General features: G+C 41.9%; 1 protein-coding gene across 1 annotated transcript in view; it reads right to left on the bottom strand.

Annotated features, from left to right (window-relative positions):
* rptor (regulatory associated protein of MTOR, complex 1) overlaps positions 1 to 27909 on the bottom strand; it is a 500247-nt gene that overhangs the window by 10562 nt on the left and 461776 nt on the right. The window contains exons 29-32 of the mRNA XM_063030532.1: positions 22823 to 22929; positions 16166 to 16293; positions 13404 to 13490; positions 12889 to 13005 (exon numbers count right to left, since the gene is read on the bottom strand). Of these exons, the coding sequence (XP_062886602.1) occupies positions 12889 to 13005; positions 13404 to 13490; positions 16166 to 16293; positions 22823 to 22929 (439 nt within the window). The remainder of the gene's footprint in view (positions 1 to 12888; positions 13006 to 13403; positions 13491 to 16165; positions 16294 to 22822; positions 22930 to 27909) is intronic.

Raw genomic sequence — 27909 nt, 5'->3', positions numbered from 1 at the left:
TGTAATCTTCAGTGTCTCATAATTGATTACAATGATCACGTGATCACCTCATCTTTCACTAACCCTCTTGTCCTCTTTGACTTTGGTCGAAGTGTATCATAGCTGTTGAAAAGCAATGTGCTATGTCTGTATTTGGCCTATCATGAAAAATACAGACTGAAAAAATCGTGTTACTTCTGGGCCTGGCCCACACACTATTGCTGTTCACTTCTGTGGTACAGTGTTAGCTAAAATCCCGTACTCTAATCATGCAGTGATGCAATTTCTGTGAATTACAGTATGGTGTTCAATGGGGTATATTTCAGAATTTGACCTTTCGAATGGTCTTACCACATTTTGCTAGCCCATGGCCCAACTGAGAAATTGCTACCCATCTTTATGTACCTTCAGACAGAGAGTCAGGTATTGCCTGAGCTATGATGAGTCACAACTTTTCCCTTTATTGATCGTAGTGCTCGAGGTTGGACTTAAACAACAGGTGACTGACCGTGATCACAAATCCATAATGAAAATGGCAGAAGCAAACCAAATGATAAAGAAGTGTAGGTACAGTACTGCACAAAAGTTTTAGAAACATATACATAGATTAGATTAGATTAGACTTAGATTAGATTCCACTTTATTGTCATTGTGCCGAGCACAGATACAAAGCCAATGAAATGCAGTTAGCATCTAACCAGAAATGCAAAGAATAGTGTTATTTACAAAATAACGTGAATAAAAAGTAAGCGCTACAGCACACAAATATAAAAGTACTGAGTCTGTACAATATGGGTGCAATACTGCTTAGGGCTGTGATGTGAGGTTCAGCAGTGTCACAGCCTCAGGGAAGAAGCTCTTCCTGTGCCTGCTGGTGCGGGAGCGGAGGCTTCTGTAGCACCTACCAGATGGGAGGAGAGTAAAAACTCCATGGTTAGGGTGAGATGCATCCTTGATAATGCTTTTCGCCCTGCCCAGGCAGCGTTTATGGTAGATGTTCTCAATGGTGGCAATTGGGTGCTGATAATCCACTGGGCAGTTTTCACCATACACTGGAGTGCTTTGTGGTCCGATATGGGACAATTGCCATACCACACTGAGATGCAGTTGGTGAGTATGCTTTCAATGGTACAGTGGTAAAAGTTTGTCAGTATCCTGGGACAGAGGTGAGCTTTCTTCATGCTCCGCAGGAAATAAAGGCACTGTTGCGCCTTTTTGATCAGGATGGAGGAACTAGGGTGCCTAAGACTTTTGCACAGTACTGTAGTAATTTTATATATTGCATTGTACTGCTGTCGCAAAAGAAAAAAAAATTGTTGACACCTGTGAGTGATGATAAGCCTGATTCTGAAATGGATCTCTATTGTGAACTGAGAGTGGGAAGGGGACAGGGAGAGAGGTGTCATGGTTGGGAAAAGGAGAAGGGAGAGAGGAGGGAGAGGGAGGCACTGGAGAGATATTCTGCAATGATTAACAAACTGAATGTCTGGAATCAAATGACCTTGCCTGGTGACTCAGGGCTGGATGTCTCTGCACCTGTGCGACTCTCCTCCCTGGCACGTGTTCTCCACCACCTGTCCCACACCCCTCTCACAGTGCTCCACCCCTGACCATTCCCAAATCCTTTGTTCCCACCAGATTTACAAACTCACTCCCTGCACCACATTGACAAATACAGTCCTGTACAAAAGTCTTAGGCACCCTAGTAATATATATGTGCCTAAGACTTTTGCACTGTACTGTAATATAATGCAAGTGTCAGAAATATGGACTTATACCATCACCAAGCAAGCAACAGCAGCCAATGTGCGTGCTGTGTAAAAAAAGTATTTTCAAATCAGTCAGTGAAATGTTCAGGATCCTTTAACATTTGAAGAGAATATACTCTGATAAGCAAACAAGAACTTGGCTCATTTACAGTCACTTAGTGAAAACTTTCAGAAACAGGAAATAATTCAAAGCTAGCACTTCACAACAAAACAGCGAATGGTTTGCGTGCTTCACACATTTCATTGCTCATCACTAAATCTGGAAAGCCCCATACAATTGGAAAAGAAATGATTCTGCCAGCAATTAGAGGTTCTGAGTACAGTTTTACATAAATCACCAGACCAAACAATTAAAGCGATTCCGCTCAGTGACAACTCTGTTCAAAGACAAATGAAATTCTGAGAATGTGGGAGACACATTGAGCAACATACTTAGGACAATAGAATTTGCTCTGCAGTTGGAAGAGTCAACAAACCTTTGCTTTTTGGTTATGTTTGCTTCATAAAAGATGAAAGCATGGTTCAAGAGCTGTTATTTGTAATGGGACTAGAAACAGATACGAAAGGGCAGTCAATATTTCAGGTTGTTAAGAAATTTTTCAAAGAGAAGGATATTCCGCTCATCAACATTTTTGTTTGGTGAGCGGAATGGGGAAACCATCAATGACAGGATGCCACTGTGGGGTTATGACTTCCTTGAAAAAAAAGATTGATGTTGCCTTCCTGCGACCACGCTTCGTGTAGATGTGCTCAATGGTGGGGAGGGCTTTACCCGTCATGGAATGGGTCGTATCCACTAATTTTTGTAGGATTTTCCATTCAAGGGCACTGGTGTTTCCATACCAGGCTGTGGCCCATACTCTCCACTACACATCTATAGAATTTTGTCAAAGTTTTCGATGTCATGCCAAATCTTTGCAAACTCCTAAGGAAGCAGAGACACTGCCATGCTTTCTTCATAATTGCATTTACGCGCTAGGCCCAGGGCAGCTCCTCTGAAATGATAACACCAAGGAATTTAAAGTTGTTGCCCCCCCACCACCCCCCACCATCGATCCCCTGATGAGGACTGGCTCACAGACTTCCAGGTTCCTCCTCCTGAAGACAATAATCATCTCTTTGGTCTTGCTGACATTGAGTAAGAGGATGTTGTTATGGCACCACTCAGCCAGATTTTCAATCTCCCTCTTGTATGCTGATTCATCACCACCTTTGATCTGGCCTATGACAGTATTGTCAGCAAACTTATCTCGCTACAAAATGATTTCGAGCTGAATCTGCGGCTTAAAAAAATCATACCACAATGTCTGAACACTATCCTGCACTCTGGAAAAGGTCAAGATATTCTTTATTGCCTTTCCAAAATCATATTTAGTGGAATGCAGTTTCAGTGCAATCACCCAACTTCTTTCAAAAAAGCAAAACAGACTGCAAATTACTGAACGTGGGGATCTGAGACTTCTTCCGAGTGACCTTCAGCCTGATGTTGAGAAGCTGATATCACTGCACCAAGCCCATCCATCTCATAGAAAGGTGAAAAAGCAAAGCAATCAAGTAGTGAATAGTTGGACTACTAATGTACACTTAAAATTGCTGATGAAAATTGTTTCTACAATAATTCTACCTGTAGCTTTAAATTTACAATTGAATAATTTTTGCAATTATTTGTCACTGCTTTGAATATTGAGCTCCTATTTTCTTTCACTGTGCATGGTAAATCAACTGTGAGTGTGGCCTTACTGTTAAGAAGTCCAGTATCCATTTGCAGAGGGAGGTGTTTAGACCCAGTGAGGACAGTTTCTGGGGTATGATGGTGTTGAATGCCGAACTGAAGTCTATAAACAGCAGTCTGGCATATGAGACCCCATCTTCCAGGTAGGACAGGGCAGAGGCTATTGAATCATCAGTGGATCGATTTGAGCAATAAGTGAACTAACTGGAAAGGGTCCAGTGTAGCCGGGAGAAAGGCTTTAATGTGGTCCATGACCGGCTGCTTAAAGCATTTCATAACGATTGATGTTAATGCCACCGGATGATAGTCATTTAGGCAGGTTATTGTCGCCTTCTTTGGCACTGGAATGATGGTCGCACCTTGAAAACTGAGGGGACAGTGGATTGTTCCAGAGGTGTTGAATATATTCGTCAGCTGGGCTGCACAGTCTTTCAGAACCTGACCTGGTATATGATGAGGCTCTGTAGCTTTGTGTGGGTTGACTCTGGCCAGGGTCTCCCACACCTCAACTTTAGCCAGATGGAATGCCTGCTCCCCTGGGGGGGAAGGATGCCTTCCTCAGCAGCACTTCGTTCTGTGCATCAAACCAGCACTCCAGCACTTTGTGAGGGTTGCTCAAAATTTCCAGCATCTCAGAAGCTCATGTTCATAATGGAACAATCTTTTTTTATTTCTTTGCAAAATGCTGAATTTAAGAAGAGATGTCAAAAACCAAAGTATTTTGAAGAGGATCAAAATCTGAGACACTGCTTGCTGCAGCAAGAACATAATAAATGCCAGGAAGAGAAATGAGCACCCCTGAATGGAAAACTTCAGAGTCAGTTTTCCACTCTCCCACACACAAAATCAGGAAGAAGGTACAGGAACCTCAGGACTCACACCACCAGGTTCAGGAACAGTTATTACCCCTCAACCATCAGGCTCCTGAACCAAACAGGGTAACTTCAGCTGCCACATCACTGAACTGTTCCCACAACCTATGGAGTCACTTTCAAGATTCTTCATCTCATATTCTCAATTTTTATTGCTTATTTATTTATTATTATTTTTTGTTCTTTTTGTATTTGCAGTCTTTTGCAAAACTGTTGTCTTTCATTGATTCTATTACGGACTTATTGAGTATGCCCACAAGAAAATCTCAAGCTTGTATATGTTGACATGTATGTATTTTGATAATAAATTTAATTTGAAAGTTTGAACTTTGAACTTGAACAAAAAGACCCAATGATATAATAACAGAGAATGGAGCCTGACATTCACGTTGTGTCACTTTCTATGTGAGTTTTATGCAAATAGCAGGTTATTATATCTCCACTTCTTTTTGGATTCCAGACCTAACCAGTTCCCCTCTACCACCACTCTCCCCCGTCTAGCGGAATTAGTCCTTACTCTTAACAATTTCTCCTTTGGCTCCTCCCACTTCCTCCAAACTAAAGGTGCAGCCATGGGCACCCGTATGGGTCCCAGCTATGCCTGCCTTTTCGTTGGCTTTGTGGAACAATCCATGTTCCATGCCTATACTGTTACCTGTCCCCCTCTTTTCTTTTGCTACATCGACGACTGCATTGGCGCTGCTTCCTGCACGCATGCTGAGTTCGTTGAGTTCATTAACTTTGCCTCTAACTTTCACCCTGCCCTCAAGTTTACCTGGTCCATTTCTGACACCTCCCTCCCCTTTCTTGATTTTTCTGTCTCTATCTCTGGAGACAGTTTATCTACTGATGTCTACTATAAGCCTACGGACTCTCACAGCTACCTGGACTATTCCTCTGCCCACCCCGTCTCTTGAAAAAATGCCATCCCCTTCTCGCAATTCCTCCGTCTCTGCCGCATCTACTCTCAGGATGAGGCTTTTCATTCCAGAGCGAAGGAGATGTTTTCCTTTTTTAAAGGAAGAGGCTTTCCTTCCTCCACCATCAACTCTGCTCTCAAACGCATCTCTCCCATTTCATGCACATCTGCTCTCATCCCATCCTCCCCCCACCCCATTAGGAATAGAGTTCCCCTGGTCCTCACCTACCATCACACCAGCCTCCGGGTCCAACATATAATTCTCTGTAACTTCCGCCACCTCCAACGAGATCCCACCACCAAGCACATCTTTCCCTCCCCCCCCCCGCTTTCCACTGGGATCACTCCCTACGTGACTCCCTTGTCCATTCGCCCCCCCCATCCCTTCCCACCAATCTCCCTCCTGGCACTTATCCTTGTAAGCGGAACAAGTGCTACACATGCCCTTACACTTCCTCCCTCACCACCATTCAGGGCCCCAGACAGTCCTTCCAGGTGAGGCGACACTTCATCTGTGAGTCGGCTGGGGTGATATACTGCATCCGGTGCTCCCGGTCCGGCCTTCTATGTATTGGTGAGACCTGACGCAGGCTGGGAGACCATTTCGCTGAACACCTACGTTCTGTCCGCCAGAGAAAGCAAAATCTCCCAGTGGCCACACATTTTAATTCCACGTCCCATTCCCATTCTGATATGTCTATCCACGGCCTCCTCTACTGTCAAGATGAAGCTACACTCAGGTTGGAGGAACAACACCTTATATCCCGTCTGGGTAGCCTCCAACCTGATGGCATGAATATTGACTTCTCTAATTTCCGTTAATGCCCCTCCTCCCCTTCACACCCCCATCCCTTATCTAGTTATTTAATATATTTAAAAGATTTATTTTTTATTCCCCCCCTTTTTTTTCTCTCTTTTTTTCTCCCTCTGTCCCTCTCACTATAACTCCTTGCCTGCCCTCCACCCTCCAGGCTCCCCTCCCCCCTTCTCTTTCTCCCCAGGCTTCCCATCCCATGATCCTCTCCCTTCTCCAGCTCTTAGATCCATCCCTCCCCCTCCTGTCTTCTCCTATCGTTTCGGATCTCCCCTCCCCCTGCCACTTTCAAATCTCTTACTATCTCTTCTTTCAGTTAGTCCTGACGAAGGGTCCCGGCCCAAAACGTCAACTGTACCTCTTCCAATAGATGCTGCCTGGCCTGCTGCATTCACCAGCATTTTTTGTGTGTGTTGGTTATTATACGTTTTCAGGTTATCTTTGCAATGGAAAGGGTATGTGTTGGATTTGTTCTGAGCTTTCATGCCAACAGTTGTGGGAATACTGGAGTCAGTGCGTGGGAAGAAAAGATCAAAGTCATCCTTAGCAGTGACATGAGGAAGGTCAGAAATCATTAGACTTACAGAAACATGAAGGCTTACAGTCATTATGGAAATGAGAATGGACAAGAACAGACAAATGTGAAAATATTCAACTGGAAGAGATCTCTTTTCAGCACGATGAGAGGAGATTGAGTGAAAAACAATCTGGAGACGAGGGGTAAAGCAGCATTTGAGAAATGGGAGTCTCTCAGATAAGAGTGGTCTGACTCCAGATGAAACATGTGCTTGTGAGAGGTGAAGAAAGAGCAACCAAAGCTGGAGCTCATGGGAGGTCAATTAGAACTGAAAAGGAAACAGAAAACACAGAAATGAAAAAAAATTGCTACTAAGAATACAGCGGCAGATGGGACTGGCTCAGTGGGCAACACAGTCAGCGCAAGTGAACTGGGCTGAATGGCTTTATTTCATGCTGCATGACTCTAATAGATTACCAAGTAACATTAAAGGAAGATCAAAAATCTTTCCACATAGATTTAAAATGTTGACAACATCCAAGGCAGAAATGTCACCTCATCCGAATGGAAAGCATCTAAAGCTGTTAAGGAAAGACACGGCTTGATGCTACTACAAGTACGTTTTTCATCACACCTGTGCTTTGACATCAATATTGTTCGACTCGGGAGAGCTGCCATGAGACTACAGAACGGTAAATGCCACAAATAGAGCTGGCAATTACAGCTCAGTCAGCATCGCATTGATGATGATGAGGAACACTATATCTGGCTGCAGAGCCTCCCAAACCTGTACCACCATCAACCAGAATCATAGCTAATCCTGCCAATTAAACCCACATTCCTGTGTAAAATCCCCATATCTTCTGATGCCCTTCTGGTTGCTTCTTTCTTTTCTTGCTATTTTGTGTGATTCTGATTTGGGCGGACTGGCTCAGTTTACGAACAATACAGTGCTAAATTGAACTGAACTGAACATTCCTAGACTGTTTCAATGACTCTGTGCTTTGAATATTTTATATTGTGATTTTTTTGCTCATTTTTTGCCGTTTGCGCGATTTGATCTTTTTTTTTCTGCATTGTGTTTTTGATGATTTCTTTGAATGGGTTCCATGGTGTTTCCTTGTTTACTGGCTGCCTGGGGTGGGAAGATGAATCTCAGGGTTGTAGTCTGCATACATACTTTGATAATAAATATACTTTGAACCTTGAACCTTACTCACTTAAAACATGATATATATAATATAAATTTTTAAGAAATGAATGTCCATTGCCTACCAAGGGAGGAAATTCCAAACATTTGTAATCCTTTGCATAATTTGTCTTTATCACACATCAAGATAGCTGTTGTCCTTTGCCCTAAGATTGTGCCTCTAGTTCTAAACTACCCAGTTTGAAGAAATCTCTCACAAATCCTGTATTACTGAAATCACCTTGCATTCTTTCAAACGCATCCTTCTATACTCCAGGGAGTAGAGGGCTGACTGACTCAAACTATTTTTATAGGACAAAACCCTCTCAGGAAGCAACTTCATAAATATACAATGCCCTGGCTCATGGACAAGTATACTTTCCTTAGGTATAACGAAAAAAAAACTGTATCCTAAATTTCCATAATACCTCAGCAAGTATTAAAAAAAGAGAAACAAAAACTAGACATCAACTTTTTTACTGAACATTTTGTGCTTTTATCTTACACTTCCAACATCTGCATTTTTGCAATTGCCTTGGAGAGACAGTACAAAACGAAAAGAAATGTTATGAGGAAAAAATGGGAAATTACAACCTATCAAGGAAATGTTGAAGTCAACTTTAAATGCATTTTTGATGGATTGATGGGAGAATGACAATGCTAATATGGTCAAAGGACACTGGATAAAGTACCACATGTAACATTCAGCAAAACTGATATCCTTGGAGTTAAAAATCTATAAAAGCCATGAACTCAGGCCTATGTAAGTGTAAACTCAAAGTTATCTGTGGACGAGAAAATAATTGAGTATTCTTCAAAGCTGAAAGTAAATTTATTATTACATATAAGTCAATGGTTAGAAGGTTAGGGCTTGCTTTCTGGCATGGCTCAAAGTGCCAAATGGCCTACTCTGCGCTGTATTGCTAAAATAAAAATATACTACCGTGAGGTTCATTTCTTGCAGGCATTCACACAGTACAAAGAAATACAACAGAATCATTGAAAAACTACACACAAAGACTGACAAACCACCAATGTGCAAAAGACAAACTGTATAAATACAAATAAATAAATAATAACAACAACAAATAAATAATACTAAGAAAATGAGTTGCAGGGTCCTTGAAAGTGAGTCCAGAGGTTGTGGAGTCGGTTCAGTGTTAAGGTGAGTGAGTTATCCACGCCGGTTCAGGAGACTGATGGTTGTAGGATAATAACTGTTCCTGAACCCGGTGGTGTGGGACCTAGGCTTCTGTACGTCCTGTCCGATGACAGCAGCGAGAAAAGAACATGGCTTGTGGATGGTGGGGAGGGCTTTTCCTGTGGTTGACTGGGCTGTATCCATTGTACTGTTGAAGCTATTTTCAGATAGACGGGAATTATACAATGGTATTTCCCAAAGGCTGATATTTTATTAATGTCTTGATTTTGAGATGCAGTGTAATGTCAAAGAATGTGGAAATGTAGTGAACAGGCTGAAGATTATAAAAAGGTTTCAAGCAAACTGATGAAATGGCTTACGGATGATGGAGAGGATGTTTCGCAAGATTTGGTTTGATGCCTGGAAACAAATTCTCAGGGTAAGATGAGGAGGGACTTCTTCCCTTGGGGATTATGAACCTTTGGAGCTTCCACCTCAAAGTGCTGTTGAGTGTCGGCCATTCACGTGATGCTGAGGCTTTACGAGGCATTGGTCAGACCACACTTGGAGTACTGTGAGCAGTTTTGGGCCCCATATCTAAGAAAGGATGTGCTGGCATTGGAGAGAGTCCAGAGAAGGTTGACGAGTATCTCTGGTCTGGGCTGTTACTTATTGGAGTTCAGAAAAATTGGGGGGGCGGGGGGTGTGGATCTCATTGAAACCTATCGAATATTGAAAGACCTAGTGGATGTGTTTCCAACAGAGCGGGAGTCTAGGACTAGCGGGCACAGCCTCTAAACAAAAGGATGCCCCTTTAGAAGACAGGAGGAATTTCCTTAGCTAGAGTGTGATGAATCTATGGAATTCATTGCCACAGGTGGCTGTAGAGACCAAGTGAATGGGTATATTTACTTGGAGGTTGACAGGTTCTTTATTAGTAAGAGCATCAAAGGTTACGGGGAGAATGCAGAGAACGGGGTTGAGAGGGAGAATAAATCAGCCATGACGGAACAGCAGTGCAGACTTGATGGGCCAAATGGTCTGGTTCTGCTTCTACGTCATATGATCTTATTCTGGAGTTGAATGCTCCCTATAAAGAATCTTGCTCACCAACAATGGGAGTGAATGACAGAGCAGTTTGAACGGCTATGAGAACAACTCCTGTCCCCACTGCTTCCATTCTTAGACAAACGTAACACTAAGTTTGCATATGGCAGATCAAATAAGAGTGACACAACTGCAAATGGGTCGAAGGAACCAAGGATAAATCTCTATTAGTGAGAGGAAAAGACAAACCATCAAACAGGAGTATAGGGCTACTGGGTTTATAAATGAGGAGAAATGCAAGGGAATGATACCAAACCTTCAGAAGTCACACCAGACTTTAGAAACGTGTGAGACAGGCAGAGTATAGGGAAGCTTTAATAGAGATGCACAAAATGTACAAGATGGTTATCAATTGTGACAAGCCATGGAAGCTGCTAAAAAAACGGCCAGTGGTCATTTTCCACACAAAGTGCCAGTAAATTGAATGCCTTCCAAGAGCTGTGGGTCTAAATCACCAGGCAGATTAACAAATTTCCTTTGGGAAGAACAAGAAATGAAGGTGAGATAAAGAGAGCTTGTTTTAAAGTAGTGAGTTATGTCTGGGAATGCAATGAGTTCTTCCTGGGTCATGAAGAGAGAGCGAGAGCAGAGAGAAACACAAACAAGATAGCTCTTCCAACGAGCCACATTGTGCATAAGGATTCAGATTCAGTTGCAAAGAGAAAAACAATGCCGTGAACAAACATCACTCATTTTTTGGACAAATAAATCCACAATAACAGGGGAAAACGAAGTGAAAATTAAAGATGCCTTTGAATGTAGGTGCTTGGGGATCTATAAATTTATTATACACATATGTCACCATATACTACCTTGAGATTCATTTTCTTGCAGGCATTCACAGCAAAACGAAGAAATACAACAGAATCAATGCAAATTGAAATATAAAGACGACAATCAATGTGCGAAGAAGACAAACTGCACAAATACAAATAAACAAATAACAACAATAATAATAATAGTCCTTGAAAGTGAGTCCATAAGTTGTGGAATCAGTTTAGTATTGTGGTGAGTAAAGTTATCCGAGCTGGTTCAGATTGTTAGACAATGTGCGGAAAAATGAGCAAGTCATGCAAACAATCGTCGTGGCTATCCCTTGAGGTCGAGGATAATGGTCTTCGTTCTGTTGATCTACTTATGGGCTCTCAAGTGGCTTATGAGTCCAATCTTGGCTTTGAAAGTTCTTCCGCATTCAGGACAGGTAGTTCCAGATGGCAGGTCGGGCTTTGGTTGTTGCTGCCTCTCTTTCCATTTTCTTCTCTTTTCTTCTAATTCTGCACATCTGATGGCTTCGAAAGTTGCTGTTCCTTCTCGGATGATTGTTTTGTCAGAGTTTCCTGTCCTTGGCATTGGTTTCCCAATTGTTGATGTCGATGTTACATTTCTTCATGTTGGCTTTTAAGGCGTCTTTGAATCTCTTCTGTTGTCCGCCTCTTTTACGTTTGCCTTCTTTAAGCTGCGAGTAGAAGATTTGTTTGGCAGACGTTCGTCTTTCATCTGAACAACATGACCGCTCCATCTTAGCTGGTTCTTGATGACGTAGGCTTCAATGCTTGTTATTTTTGCTTCATTTAGCACACTGACGTTGATTCTTCTATCTTCCCAGCTGATATTCAAGATGTTTCGAAGACAGCGTTGATGGAACTTTTCAAGTGCCTTCAGATGTCGTCGGTATGTTGTCCAGGTTTCTGATGCATACAGGAGCGTTGGGATTACCACTGCTTTGTACACTAACATTTTGGTGTCTGTTCGGATGTCACGATCATGAAGGACTCTTGTTCCGAGATGTCCAAAAGCTGTTCCAGCGCATTTAAGATGATGTTGGATCTCGTCATTAAGGTCAACATTGGAGGAGAGGTGACTTCCAAGATACGGAAAGTGGCCCACGTTTTCCAGGGTTGTTTCGCCAAGTTGAAATGATGGTTCTATCCGATTTGTCTCAATTGGTGACGGTTGATAGATGATCTGAGTCTTCTTGGAATCGATGGTAAGTCCAAGTTTCGTGTATGCACAGTTGAAGGCAGTCAGAATCTGTCGTAGGTGGTTTTCTGAAAGAGCTGCAACACTGTTGTCATCTGTGTATTGGAACTCGATGAGGACACTCATGGATATCTTCGTTTTGGATTTGAGACGAGTTCCCACGCAAACAGTAAAATGTAAAGAAATAACACTCAGAACTAAAGTTCACAAAAGTGAGTCCACGGCCACAAAGCCAGTTTGTAGCTGCAGCTGGTTCTGGAGCGCATTAGTTGCAGACCACAGTCTCAGTTCAGCGCAGAGATGAGAACAGCTGGTGGAGCAGCAAGCTGAACACCAGCCCATTCCTCACCTCTGGCTCTGGCACCCTGATCTTTTCAATTCTGGCCCTGCGCTTAAATCAGCGAAACATCAGCCGATTTCTTGCTCCCAGGCCTGGACCCAGCCACTTCAATCCAACCCCAATCTGTCCAGCAACTGTCAGACATCGCTCATTCTTTGTTCTCGGGCCCAGGCCCGGCTGCCTCAATTCGGCCCGTACTTGCCATGCCGCCGCAGTGCACCGGCTCAGCGAATCCCCCAGAACACCGCAGGAACCCATCTTCCGGGATGTGCTCTCTTCTCACTGCTGCCATCAGTTGGCGTGAATGTGCGTGGCGACTATCCCCAGCACACCCTCGTTAACCTCGCTGGTCGTTAACACAAGCAGCACATCTCACTGTGTGTTTCGATGTACACGTGACAAATGCACTTGAATCCCGACGTGAAGCTAATACCATCACGTCCTATGAATGTTTATACCTACTGCATGGAATAAAGGCCCACTCTGTTAATTCACCTGTATTAATGGAAATAAAGTTGAAGTCACTTACCAAGCAAACAGATTAGCTTGAGGATGGAAGTCCAGTGCTGTCAGCCCTTTTACCGTCTGGATAATATTGAATGAATCCGTCTTCCGTGGGTCAAAGAACCTCACATCTCCATTTACACTTAACAATTGAACAAGGGAGAGGACATGAAGTGTCACCAATTTCTTTGAGAAGGACAACATGCAAGAAACAGTTTGCTGCTATTAGTATAGCAATGACAATCCAGCTAATATTTCACTAACTTTACCCATTCAATTAACGATTTATAAATCAGTTTCCCCTGCGATGACAATGCTCAAACACACACAGCTGCAATATTAAATTAAAAAAAAACAAAGCTTCTGTCTCACTCAATTAAAGAAATATCCAGAGATATTTAATTAACAATTAGCCTCATCTCAAGTTAAATAATTCACAACATATTACAAACTCATTACAGATGTAATTATATGCACTTGAAGTATCTTTGGAAGTTCAAATTGTCATTTCATCAAAAAGAAACAGAAATCTTATGTTACCTCACAGCGATGATATTGCCTTTAGAGGACTTCTGTAAATAGGTTTTCACTACCCATGCAGAATGTTCCCTGTAGGTCATTACACGGCTGTGGAAACAATCACAATGTCAACAGCCAGATTATCATTCCATTTCAGAACAGAGTACAGAACACATCAGGATATTAAGGATATTGTACTTATCAAGTGGGGGGAGAGTCAATGCTGACACCCGAGAAACTTCACCAACTCTGCCCATTATTTTTATTCATTATTGTCACGTCAGACCCAGCACATCTTGGAATGAGGGTTAAACTCCTACCTGATGTCCTACAATACATCTTTAAGTACAGCTGCCTCCTCTTTGAAGTAAAAGGATATTTCTTTTTCTCATCAACAGCCATTGAACTCCATGGACCTAATGCAGCTGAATGGGATTAATGTAGGCAAGTGCAGTGGCTGGCATGGACAGGATGGGCTGAAGAGCCTCTTCCTGTGTTTTATGAATCCATGATTATTTAGTGCTACATTATGGAATGGGGTCTCATGGCAACTGAATTAAACTGTGGCCTGATGAAGGGTCTCGGCCTGAAACGTCGACTGCACCTCTTCCTAGAGATGCTGCCTGGCCTGCTGCGTTCACCAGCAACTTTGATGTGTGTTGCTTGAATTTCCAGCATCTGCAGAATTCCTGTTGTAAACTGTGGCTAATCATTTTCACTTAATGGCTCACCAAATACCAGGAAATTGGATTACTCCTCTGTCATCTTCATCTTAAATCAGGTGAAAGTGCAATGTTTTTAAGAAATTAATGTTTAAAAATATTAATTGCCAGGTTAATGAAGTTCTCATACACAAACAATTATTTTTTGAGTGAGTTTAGCAGAATTTATTTATAAGACATGGAAATCTTAAGCAAAGTTTTATTATCACTTAATCAACAACCCAGGTCAGTGCTAACAGATCTGGGAGGAATATTCTCCGGGTGAAAGTGATCATTAATTTCAGCCTGATGCACAAGTTGGCCATGATAGTATCCTATACGAGTCACCAATTATTTGACTTTGAAACATTTTGATTATTCTGTTGAGGTAAAAGGTCTGTTTTGGATATTATGAATTACAATTTGGATGCTGTCTGACTCCAGACCACCAATGGGGTAGAAAGATCCCAGCAAGTCACACATTCTGGGTACAATAGGTGATAGCCTTGCCAGTAACATCTATATCACCAGAGTGAATAAAAGTTGACTCCACCATCTCCTCTTGTTTGGAAGTAAACTGAAATTGCATGAGACATGAATCATTGCAGAACAAACGTGAAGCCTAAATAATATATGCACATCATAAAATGCATTTGAATATGTTTGGGTAACAAAACTGAATAAGAGAACACTAGAAGCTCGCTTTTAGCTTTTGAGTGGGCAACATAATACACTTAACATTAAAAATCACCCTATCACTGAATTCACCCACTGCAACAGTACCTTTCCAGCCCATTATATGCTTAATTTTGTTTCTAAAACTATCATTGATCGTGTGGATAGTCGGTGGCTTTTTCCCAGGGCTGAAATGGCTGCCACAAAAGGGCACAGGTTTAAGGTGCTTGTAAGTAGGTACAGAGGAGATGTCAGGGGTAAGTTTTTTATGCAGAGAGTCGTAAGTGTGTGAAATGGGCTGCTGGTGGCGGTGGTGGAGGTAGAAGCGATAGGATCTTTTAAGAGACTCCTGGATGGCTACATTTTTTTTTAGGCATCCGTTAGTCTCATGAGACCATGGATTTGTGCCTTGAAGTTTCCAGGGCACAGGCCTGGGCAAGGTCGTCGAAGGGTCTCGGCCTGAAACGTCGACTGTACCTCTTCCTAGAGATGTTGCCTGGCCTGCTGCATTCACCAGCAACTTTGATGTGTGTTAGTAGAATTACTGCATATTTTTCATAACATTTTAAAAAATAAAGAAGCAAGAAAAACATCGTCTAAAGTTAAAGGAATTAAGGCCATATTTATATTGTAATACATATACATGGAGCAGGCAATTCCCTGTCCATTATAAAGTCACAGAGTCATAGAACACTGCAGCACTGAAACTGGCCTTTTTGCCCATCTAGTGTGTGCTGAACTATATATCCCATAGCCCTCCATATCCCAGTATCTATCCAAATTTCTCTTAAATGCTGAAATCGAATTCACACTCACCACTTCTGCTATCAGCTCGTTCCACACTTGCACCACCCTGAATGAAGTAGTTACCCTTGAACATTTCACTTCTCGCCTCAAATTGTAGTCTCACCCAACCTTAGTGAAAAAAGCCTGCTTGCATTTAGCCTATCGATACCCCTCATAATTTTGTATACCCCTGTCAAATCTCCCCTCATTCTCCTATGCTCCAGGGAATGAAGTCCAAACCTATTCAATCTTCCCTTGTATCTCAGATACTTAAGTCCTGGCATCATCCTCATAAATTTCTCTGCACTCTGTCAATCTCATTGACATCTTTCCCAGTCCTTTGCATAACAATGTTTCTAAACAAGTCCCACAGCATCCAAAATGGGACTATGATTCAGGGCTGTGCATTTTCTCTAACAGACTGCACTAGCTACTTCAAATCACTGATGGGCAGAACACAAATCAGTTCCACGTAAAGTTCAGGACTGACTCTGCCTCCTGGACTGTGACGGGATTGACATCAGGAACAGTGCCGTAAGTGAGTGGCTGCCTGAGATTCAAACACTCCACTCTGCTGTGCTCTATGAATAGAAAATCGAAACCAAGGTAACGAGAACCTACCATTCATTAGGAGCCATTCTCCTGTCAAAGATACGAACTGAACCATCACCGAGGCCACTGACAATCAGGGAACGATTGGAATCACAGGAAAGACTGGTCACGCAACTATCTGCCCCAGTTGGAATATCCTATGAAACAAACAAAAACGGGTGATGCTGAAAGAAATTAGAAAATATTTCAATGTGTACAGAGATTACCACCTTCTTGGAAAACTCCACAGGCAAGGGATTACTTTTTAAGTGCAGTTTCTCTTATTCTGGAAGTAAATGTGGCGGTCAGCCTCGGGTAGTAGTAGCAGTAGTGTGATTACTTGAGTCAAGTATGACGTTCTCCCAACAGCTTCCTGGGATGTTAGGGTGCATTCTGATGCGCAGGCTGCTACCCCTGGGGTTAGGGGAGAAGACTGGTTCCCTTCACGGCTGTTGTGATGTGCCGTCATCTTCTGCTGGCTCCACTGTTGCAGCCGATCTGCATCAAGTTCTACAAACCGCAAATCGGCTTTCTTTGTTTGGAGGTGATGATTGAGGAAGGATGCTGGAGTTAACAAGTCTGCAGAATACCTTCAGTGGGAATAAGCTCACTACATTAATTCTGTTCGAGGAAAAAACATGGCAACTGAGAAATCAAAAGAACTCAGTCCGCACTATCCATGTTGCTGACATACAACCGGATTCAAGTTTAAATATCATTTAAGCCAAGAACAAGAAAGAGCATTAGCTTTGAATGGTGTGGGAAGGAAATACAAAGATGCGATTATTTTGAAATTTTAATTGCATTCAAGGAGCTTTACAGATAGGTAGAAGAGGGCAGGATCCTCATCGTGCACGCTGGTGAAGGCAGATGTTCACTTACTAACCAGCAGAACAGATCAGCACCGATGAACCATCATAGAATAACGTCTGGTTACAAGAGGTATTACATAAACTCTGCCTTTCATTCCACACTAAAAATGGATGCATTCCTAGAAAGACTGATTAATTATCTATATATTTAAAGATGCAGTACAGTAACAGGCTCTTCATGCCTAATGAGCCCACACCATCAAATTACACCCATGTGACCAATTAACCTACTAACCTGTTCATCTTCTGGAACGTGGAAAGAAACTCATGCAGTCATGGGGAGAACATACAAATTCTTTACTGACAGTGGCAGAATTGACCCAGGTCACTGCACAATGTAATGTTATGCTGACCACAATGTTACGCTTCAAATTATGAATTTCCTAATCCTGAATCTCATTGACTTTGATGATGAACTGAAAATGATTCTATGCAAGGCAGTCAAATCAACTGTGTCAGAGTGTGAAATAACACACATTTTATTATAATTTTGTATTTTAGATAGAAAAATAAGATTTCAATTTCTTGCCAGTGAGAGTTCTGCTATCAGGCCACCTACTCAACGCAAGTCCTGATGGAAAATGTCTGTAAGTGCTGGCATGAAGTTGGGATAAAAAGGATTACTTGCCCAGGGGCTGAGTGGGCTGTGTAGGCTCAGTACTTCATAGCTTTGTGGGAAGTCCTATGTCACCACACAGGCATTTTGCCTGGTGTGGATACTTTCAACCAGGTGCTGGGCAGGGAGGCAGAGATACGGGAGGAAATAAAGCTTAAATTCAAGAGATTTCCTGGACAGAGAGACAGTGAGTGGAAGAAGAGAAAGAAAAAGAAGTCCTTAGGTTTGTGATGGCTTTAGATTTGCATTGGTTGAAGTCCAAATGGATGGTTATTAAATCACTAATACAGCCAGGCAGAGAACTAAGTACTCCAGTAATACCTTGTCAAAGTCACTTTTTGAACAAATATATTTTCTTGTTGTATTTATACCTGCAAAACTTTATTTTGGTTGAAACACGCATTAGGATATTTGCAAACTATTCCAGCTTCCAGCCAAATACTGCCATAATAGACAGGTATTTGAATAAGCTGAGGTGAGAAAAGCTTTGTATGATTCATTTGGAAAATTGGACTTTCCAAAATTTGGGAATTCTACCCGAAGCGAGCTACTAATGAATTGACAAGTAGCTCAACCCAAGTTTAACTCACTGGATTAATCTGGATATTGCATCAGTTATATATATCTGCATTATCCATAGACGAACCAACAAAATGGTATTATGTCAATTCTAGTAGGTGCATTATTATTCCTGCTGTGACGCTAGGTAACCGTAAAATGTAGCAGTGTCCTCAAATCAGTTATTATGGGGACATGAGGATATCCTAATGATGAAAAGATGGGTTGAGCCACTGTTATTTCTCAGATTCCTTCAAACGTCAGGCTCCTGGCCCAGCGTGGATAACTTCACTCATCTCAACACTGAACTGATTCCACAACCTAAGGACTCACTTTCATGCCCTGCTTAGCTATACATATTCAAAGCACATCAGAAGCTTAACTGAACATTAATTATTATCAAATCCTGGAAACCATCAGGAAAACTAGTCTACATATCTGCAACTACGATTCTACAAGGACTCTACAACTCACGTTCTCAATATATTTATTTATTTGCACGGTTTCTCTTCTTTCGCACATTGGCTGTCAGTCTTTGTGTGTGGTTTTTCTATGATCCTATTGTATTTCTTTGTTCTACCGTGACTGCCTGCAAAAGAATGCATCTCAGTGCAGTACAAAGTGAAATGAACATAGTACTTCGATAATAAATTTACTTTGACCTACAATTTAAAATGAAACTAAAGTGATAAAGCTCACTCCATATCAGCTATAATGCTAGTGAGATTTTTGCATAACTTGGACAATCTAATACAGGAACGAGAGACTTCCATCATCAATTGGTAACCTGGTTTCTTATTGTGACACGTACACAGATACAGTGAGAAACTTGTCTTGCACACTGTTCATGTAGATCAATTTATTACAACAGTGCACTGAGGTAGTACATGGTAAAACAGTAGCCTAGTGCAGAGGAAGTGCAGACAATAAGGTGCAAGGGTATGCACTGTAGTTTGTGAGGTAATGAGTCCATCTTATCGTTCTAGGGAAGTATTCAATAGCCTTTTAACAGCAGGACAAAAACTGCCCTTCAGCCTGAGCTTTCAATCCTTTGTATCTTCTGCCTGGCAGGAGGGGTGGGGGGGAGAGAGAGTATGTCCAGGTTGGGTGGGATTTTTGATTATGACAGTGAGAAGTGTACAGAGTCCACGGAGGGGAGACTGGTTTCCTCGATGGTTTCCAGGTCTCGATAATAATAAACCTTCAGTTAGGCTTCTATTGTGCTTTGAATACCCATAGCTAAATAGGGCATGAATTACAGAATTAAATCTCTCTTTAGCAGAAGAGGAACTGAAAAATTATTGCAGTTTTAAATCGATTTTCCTTTTCCTTGGCAAGGCATTCACCGGCACCAGCTCTGAGAATAAGAAAAGTGCAGACTGTAGACATGATCTATTGGCACGGAGTTATGAAATAAGACATTTATCATATACCATGAGGACATAATTGTTAGTTTCAATATGGTGTCCCTGTTCATGAGAGATCCCATTAGAGACAGCTTGGTCCTCCTGCAGTCAAGGTTTGATAAGGGTACCACTGACCGTTTCGAACACACCCTTAGATCGACATGCTTTCTCTGTGAGAGGAACTACTATGAACGAATGGACAGAATGGCCATGGGATCACCTCTAGCGCCAGCTATTGCTAATTTCTACATGGAGAACTTTGAGGAGAGGGCTCTGAGTTCATCACCCTTACACCCCAAATGCATCTTCAGATACGTCGATGACACCTATGTAGTGTGGCCTCATGGACTCCAGGCAGTCCAACAGTTCCACGACCATCTGAACAGTATACATCCAAACATTCAATTTATGATGGAGATGGAGAAGAAGGATTGCCTCCCATTCCTGGACATTGTAATACGACGGAAACCGGACGGTAGCCTCAGGCACAGCGTCCATTAGAAACCCACTCACACGGACTTGTACCTCAACAATAACAGCCACCATCATGCCTCCCAACATACAGCAGTTCCAGATTAGTACCATCCACAAACCCGTAAAGAAGTTCAAATCGCAGCTTATGTGGGTCAAAGATGACCTGGTGTCAGGTCAGCTAGTGTTTACAGGACTCACAGTGAAAGCGGAGCAGCGTATATCGGCCAGATGGGACGCATGGTGGAAACCTCCATCAAGGATCACAGGAGGTGTATCCGCTTGGGTTAGCCGAAGAAATTGGCAGTAGCAGAACACTGCATTTGCAATGGCCACAGGATTGACTTTGATGGCACAAAACTACTATGCTGTGCCAATGGCTTTTGGGAGCTCCTGGTGAAGGAAGCCATTGAAATAAAACTCGAGGAAAAGAGTTTTCACAATGACAAAGGTCTTGTTCTAGATAAGAACTGGAATTTGATTGTAAAGAAGGTGGGAGAGTGGAAACCTAATTGGTTAAGGACTAACCAATCAGGAGGGACAGACTACAGGGGGTATAAATACCACCGGCATACCCAGGCATCATCCCTGAAGAAGATGGCAGAACTTGTCATCAAAACGTCGGTTAGATTCGATACCCGTACCTGGCTGGAAGCCTGAGAAGAGTTTATTTGCCAAATATGCTGGGAAAGCACTATATTCTTTTTCAAAATGGGGTACTGCTTTGTTAACAAACACAAGAGATTCTGCAGATGCTGTAAAACCAGAGGAACAAGCACAAAATGCGAGAAGAACTCATCAGGTCAGGCAGCATCAATGGAGAGCAATCAAATACTTGGGTCAAGAGCCTTCATTAGGACTCTTTTGATGAGCCCTGATGAAGGATCTTGGCCCAATGGTCAACTGTTCATTCCTCTCTATAGATGCTGCCTGACCTGCTGAGATCCTCTAATACTTTATGCTTCTACCACTGCATTAATTATGTTTCTTCCATTAAGTGCATTATTAGTTCCGCTGAGATTCTAGGTAATGATACTCTGGAAAAAAGCAACAAGCCTACGCCAACCATTATATCGTTAAGAAGGAAAAACAACTCGCAAACAACTAAAATGTAGGTTGAGCCTCTGAGATCTTGGGCCTGCGGTTTAAAAAGGAACTCAGCTTCACCTGTGGTATCAAACTCTTAGCAATTAACCAAAGGAAAGTACTGCAGATACAGGAATTCTGAAACAAAACAGAAAACGTTAGAAACACACAGCAGGACAAATATTGTCCATGGAGAGAGAAACAGAATTAATGTTTCAAGTTCTGATGGAAGGTCATGGACTTAAAATGTTAATTCTACCTTTAAGTTCACAGATCCTGCCTCACCTACTGAGCAGTTGCAGTATTTTCTGTTTTTATTTCTTTAATATTCGGCAGTGTAAACACTTGCTTTGATCTTCTAGATTCAATACTGTTTCATGCCAAGTGTATTTGTCTACTGTAGAATCTATAGCTGCACGATTCCCTAGGAGACAGTCCAGCTGCATGTGAGTCTCAACCATGGGGTACGCAGAACTTACTCCGTACTCTATGTAGTTATGCATACACGTCTCTCCAACAGAAAAAGGGGTTTCTTTAACGGGTTTATAAACTGACAACATTAATCAGTAAACCAAGTCACTACTGACAGCAATTTCTTAAGTTCCTTTTTTGTTGGTGGTCTGAAGCAATTTTGCTGAGAAGGTCAACGTCCTGGATCCATGAGACATGTGTGGAGCTACTCATCAGAGTCCTGATGAAGGGTCTTGACCCAAAACGTCGACTCTTTATTCCTTTACGTAGATGCTGCTTGACCTGCTGAGCTCCTCCAGCATTTTGTCTGTGTTACTCTGGGTTTCCAGCATCTGCAGAATCTCTTGTGTTTAAGATCAGGTTAGGAATGCATCTCAACAATAGTAACCTAACAAGCTGTAGGTGGACACATAGGACAATAACATCCAATCAGTAATAGCTCTTCTTGTAATATTGTTGCCTCCCCCAAGCCATCAGGCTGGTCAACATGTCCACCCATGAATCCACCCCAGCACCATTACATCCGTACCAGCCACTCCTCTCCACAGCCCCTCAGCAGCCTTCATTCATTCCCCCACCATGCACTGTCCCTCTATGCAAACACTCTACACCTCATAAACTGCCATATCACTATCCCATGTGTTCAGATGCCCTGCTGCTACCTGGAAGAGTTCCTCTTGCCAAGAGTCTCTTTACCATTTCCTGTCAGCCACCTAACGTACAGGTACTCCTGCACCTAGCGTCAGTTTATGTACAATCAGCCTATGTATATAAGCTAATCTTGTGTACTGTATACACAACCACACTCAAACAGTTACTCATACATTTTGTTTTACAGGATCGCCTTTGTCACCAGAAGTCATTAGGAGACCAGTTTCCCGCTCCCAATCCACCACCATTCCAGCACCTAAACAGAAAGCAAGCTCTTCACTGAGTGAACAGCATACACATGGTAAAGAAATTTAGACTAAACCACACTCAAACAGTTACTCATACATTTTATCTCACAGGATTGCCTTTATATTTATATTCATTGTCTTTTTTAATGCTTATTGTGCTCTTTTGAATGTTGGATCGGATCTGGAGTAGAAATCATTTTGTTCTCTTTTACACTCGTGTACTGAAGAATGACAATAAACAACCTTGAATCTTGAATCCATCAAATTAAAATACTGTACATGATGGTTACACTAAGCATAGAGTTTACCTGTACTTTCATCTCTCGGTCTGTGTCCCAGATTCGAATAATGCGAACATCACCAGAAGTCATTAGCAGACCAGTTTCCTGCTCCCAATCCACCACCATTCCAGCACCTAAACAGAAAGCAAGCTCTTCACTGAGTGAACAGCATACACATGGTAAAGAAGTTTAGACTAAACCGCAAGATTTTACTTTCGCTGTCACCGTCACCACATCCTAAACAGCATCAAGAAACACACAAAACTGCAGATGCTGGAAACCTGAAATAAAACAGAAACAGAAAATACTGGAAGATCTCAGCAGATCAGACAGCATCTGTGGAGAGTTGTATGTCAATCTTTGTTTTTGCATAATTTTACAGAAATTATACCATATTTCTTAATTTCCTTGTAAATGCCTGAGAGGATGGTGGTTTTGTATGGATATGAGAAAGGGAATACCTCTGCTAGTGTGAGGACAGGTTTTCGGAGGAGGTAAACTGTTCAAGAAGACACCTGGTTAATAGGTTAATGTGGGCAGTTAGACAGGGAGAATAAAAGGGGCATATAAAAGCCACAAAACAGCAGATCAGATATTGTCAGTGAAACTAAACAAATAGCAATAATTTTGTGATTTCCACTAACATCAGTGGAAACCCACCACTAGAGACTCACTTTGCCCTATACATCCCTCCCTACCTTCTCATCAATTTAAAACTAACTTGTCTTTTTCCTTTCCACAGGATGGCGCGGTAGTGTATTGCTTCACAGAGCCAGAGATCATTGATCAGGGTTCGATTCCCACTTCTGTCTGGAAGGGCATGTTCTCCCCGTGACCGTGTGGATTTCCTATGAGTGCTCTGGTTTCCTCCCACATTCTAAAGACATATGGTTAGTGTTAATGAGTTGTGGGCAGGCTACGTTGGCACTGAAAGTGTGGCAACATTTATGGGCATATCGCTAATCTAATCTAACCCATAGTTCTAAAGATGGCTTATTAGGTGAACATTCATTCTGCTTCCCCGACCACAGATGCTGCCCTAAGCTGTTAAACCAGTATTTGATTACTTAAATGCACTTGTTGGTAACTTTTGACAAAATTACTGAACCTTGCAGGATTTTTAAGAATCTTTTGCAGAAATGTTCAACTATTTAACTTAATCTCTACTTAAAAGAAAAATAATCTATACTAACATAGCAAAAGTGACTCTCACTTTACAATATAAATCATGAATTTTGCATGACATTTAATGTATTACATCTGTAATGATGATCACAACTTGATATGTTAAGTGAGTCAGGACATACCTGCAGACAAAGAAAGTTACAGAAATATGTATTCTACTACTTAAGCTGTTCTTTTTAATCAAAATGGTTGAGCACATAGAACAGTAAAACACAGTAGAGGCCCTTTGGCCCACTTTGTACTGCTGACCCTTTAACCTACTCCAAGATCAATCTAACCCTTCCCTCCCACATAGCCCTCCATTTCTCTTTCATTCATGTGTTTATCTAAGAGATTTTTAAATGTCCCTAATGTATCTGGCAGCAGTTTGCATTTCTTTTAACCAGAGGTGATTCAAACATGACAGAAGGATGATATTTCTGTCCTGTTTTTTCCATTACATTAATTCAACTTGTAATATTTTTGAAGCCCATTGGTACAGAATGAAAGGCATCATTATGTGATGATGTAAAGCTGGTTGGGAAAGTGTGCTGTGAGGAGGACTGCACAAACTTAGACAGGTTCTCTGGTTGTACAAGATGATGATGAGGGCACACTGTTCAGTTTTGGTCACCCTGCTATTGGAAAAGAAGTATTATTAAGCTAAAAGGGGTGCAGAAGAGATTCACAAGGACTCCAGGAATCACAGAGTCATAGAAACAGGCCCTTTGGCCCATCTAGTTGGTGCCAAACTATTATTCTACCAAGTCCCATCAACCTAGACCTGGACCATAGCTCTCCGTATCTCTCTCAACTACGTACTTATCAAATTTCTCTTAAATGTTGAAATTGAACCATGAAGTGAGATCGATGAAGACTGGTATATGCTTACTGGAGTTTAGAGGAATGATAGGTAATCTCACAGATATGCAAGGGTGAGAGTTTTCATCAGGGTAAGTGCTAGGAAGCCTGTATGCTGGAGTCCAGACACACTGAGCCTTGACTTGGGATATGGGAAGAACCATCTAGCACTGAGAAGGTGGCAAATGTCTTGCTCAGAGAGTTATAAATGTTTGGAATTTTCTGCTATCATGATGATCCTCAGTCTTTGAGGGTGGGTGGAAGGGAGATGTAAGGGAGGGGAAGGGAGAGGGGGAAGTGGGAAGGGAGAGGCGGGCGGGAGAGGGGGGTAAGGAAGAAGGGGAGAAAGGGAGGGGAAGTTGGGTGGGGAAGGTAGAGAGGGAAAGAAGACAGAGAGCGAGAAAGCAAATTTTCCCTAAATTCCTGAAGATATGTGTTTGATTGAAATCTGGAAGCACAATTAATAATGGCAGAGAACTGCAGCCCTACCCCATTATTGTAGTGCACAACACAACATAAATATATTAATGTCCTGCACCCCAGAGCATTCAGTATTTAATACTAATACAAGCTAAAAAGAAATGTAAAGAAATGCACTGTTTAAAACTCCTTCGGGCATCCTACTCATGATGCATGCAGAGTGTGGGCGGGTAATGTGCTGAAGACTGGGGATTCCCTGTAGTACTCCTGCTGATGAGAATGAACACTGGGTTGTAACTGATTAATTCAGACAGCACCACAAACCACCCACACAAAATAAAAGGTTTTCAGAGCCAGAGCAGAGCTCCTACACTATTCATGATGTACTGCCTTAGCAGATTTATCTACCTAGCCATTGAACTATTTACTACTTCAGATTTGGACACTCAGAGTTAAGGCTACTACAAGTAAATATGGCTGTTCAAGGAAGAGAATGCCATTTGTTGGTAGTTATTCTAGTAATGTATAGAACACAACTACACAGCAGCAGTGTGTAAAAATTAATTTAAGTAACTCAACAGGCACATCTATACCTGAGAGATGATTTATCTCACCTGCAACATTTTGCGGCAACTTGCTTGGAAACAACATAATTAGATGAATGTTTTATGCCACCTCCAACAAGCATGTCATCAATACATTTTTTTTCATATTTAAGTAATAAACAAAACCAAAGAACTAAACCATCTCCACAGTTTCTCTTCCTGGAGCGCTGGCTTTAAGGATTTGTGGCCTCGGTCTCTAGGTTCCCAACTGACAAATTACATTCTGATTCTAAAGCATTCATGTCCCTTCCCTTCACATTGTCAATTTGACATTTTCCAATTCTGACCAAGAGTCCACACCCAGCAAGGTGATCTTCTAGGAACTGCTTTATTTGCGAATATATTTGCAGCCATTTCAAGATTCAAGATTGTTTAAAGTCATTTTGTGCACACAAATATAAGGAGAATGAAATAAATGTTACTCCAGATCAATCACAGAATCAAAGCACAAAAGATAAAGTAAGCAATAATAATAATAATAATGTAAAACACACAATAAATATAAATACATATATAGCTTATATACATAAATTGATTGTATGTCCATACAGTGATGCTAGACTATACATAAGGTGACTGATGGGAAATAATAAAGTAGTGGAGGAGTCAGTGGGTGGAGGCGTTAATTAGCCTTACTGCTTGGGGAGAGTAACTGTTTTTGAGTCTGGTGGTCCTGGTATGGATGCTCGGTCGCCTCCTCCCTAATGGGAGTGGGACAAACGGTCCATCAGCAGGGTGGGTGAGATCCTTCATGATGTTACTGGCCCTTTTACGGCCCCCTTCTGTGTACATGCCCTTGATTGTGGTTAGGCTAATGCCAGTGATGCATTGGGCAGTTTTGACTACCCATTGTAGAGTCTTCCTCTCCCCTCTAGTGCAGTTTCTGTACCATGCAGAAATGCAGCTTGTTAGGATGCCCTGAATTGTGCATCTGTAGAATGATGTGAGCATAGATACTCAAAGTCCAGCTCTCTTCAGCAGAGGCATTGGTGAGGTTTCCTGTCTGCGTAGGACGTGTTCTGGGACCATGAAAGGTTGTGTGTGATGTGCACTCTCAGGAGTTTGAAACTGCTTACAGTTTCCATTGTTGTATTCTCAACGTAAAGAGCGGTGTGAATGGTGGGAGTTCTCCTGAAGTTGATAACCATCTCCTTTGTCCTCAAGCTCTTCCACCACCTCTCTGTAGGCTGTCTCATCACTGTTGGTGATGAGCCCCACCACTGCTTGTATTAATAATGCTAGTTTGCGTGCTTTTTGGAACAATTTCTTTACTGAATGGAATAAATCCATTTCATGAACTAGTAAGTATGAGTACACTAAGAAGATCTTGATTTATTTTGTTTATTTAATTTAGGGATACAGCACGGTAACAGGCCCTACCAGCCCAACAAGCCCGCGCTGTCCAACTGCACCCATGTGACTAATGAACCTACCAATCTGTACTTTGAAATGGGGGAGGAAACTGGAGTAGCTGGAGGAAACCCACATGGGGAACGTACAAACTTCTTGCAGACAGTGGTGGGAATTGATCCCAGGTCGCTGGTGCTATATTAGCATTACACAAACTGCTACACTACCATGGTGCCAAATGTTAAACTGAATGAGTTCAGTAGTGAGAGCTGAGGGATGGCCCACGTCCAACATGTTCAATTTATTGTTGCTGTACAGTAAAAAGTGTTTACTTAGTCCACACATCTTACTTTCTTGCAATAATATTAATTTCTTCTATCAAAGAATAGTGAATTTGTGCAATTCATTGCCAGAGGCAGCTGTAGAGGCCAGGTCATTCAGTATATGTAAAGAGTACGTCATGTCAAAAATTCTCAACAAGTTGTCATTTAAGTCACAAAGTGAAAAACGACGAGATATCAACAGTGTGGATAATTGTGGATAATGAGATCCTATTCTTAAATTACTTGAGTTACTTTGTTTCTAATCACAGACAGCTAACCTTGGGTTTGAATCTTTTTAACTGTGGCAAAGGCGAGAGATTTTCACCACCATCATTCTCTGCCAGCAGTCAGAGTCACACTGTACAGAAACAGGCGGTTCAGCCCAACCTGC

The sequence above is a fragment of the Mobula hypostoma genome, chromosome 22, assembly GCF_963921235.1.
Source record: "Mobula hypostoma chromosome 22, sMobHyp1.1, whole genome shotgun sequence".
NCBI lineage: Eukaryota > Metazoa > Chordata > Chondrichthyes > Myliobatiformes > Myliobatidae > Mobula > Mobula hypostoma.
The sequence above is the reverse complement of the archived record's forward strand: the minus strand, read 5'-3'. Positions and strand labels throughout refer to the sequence as shown.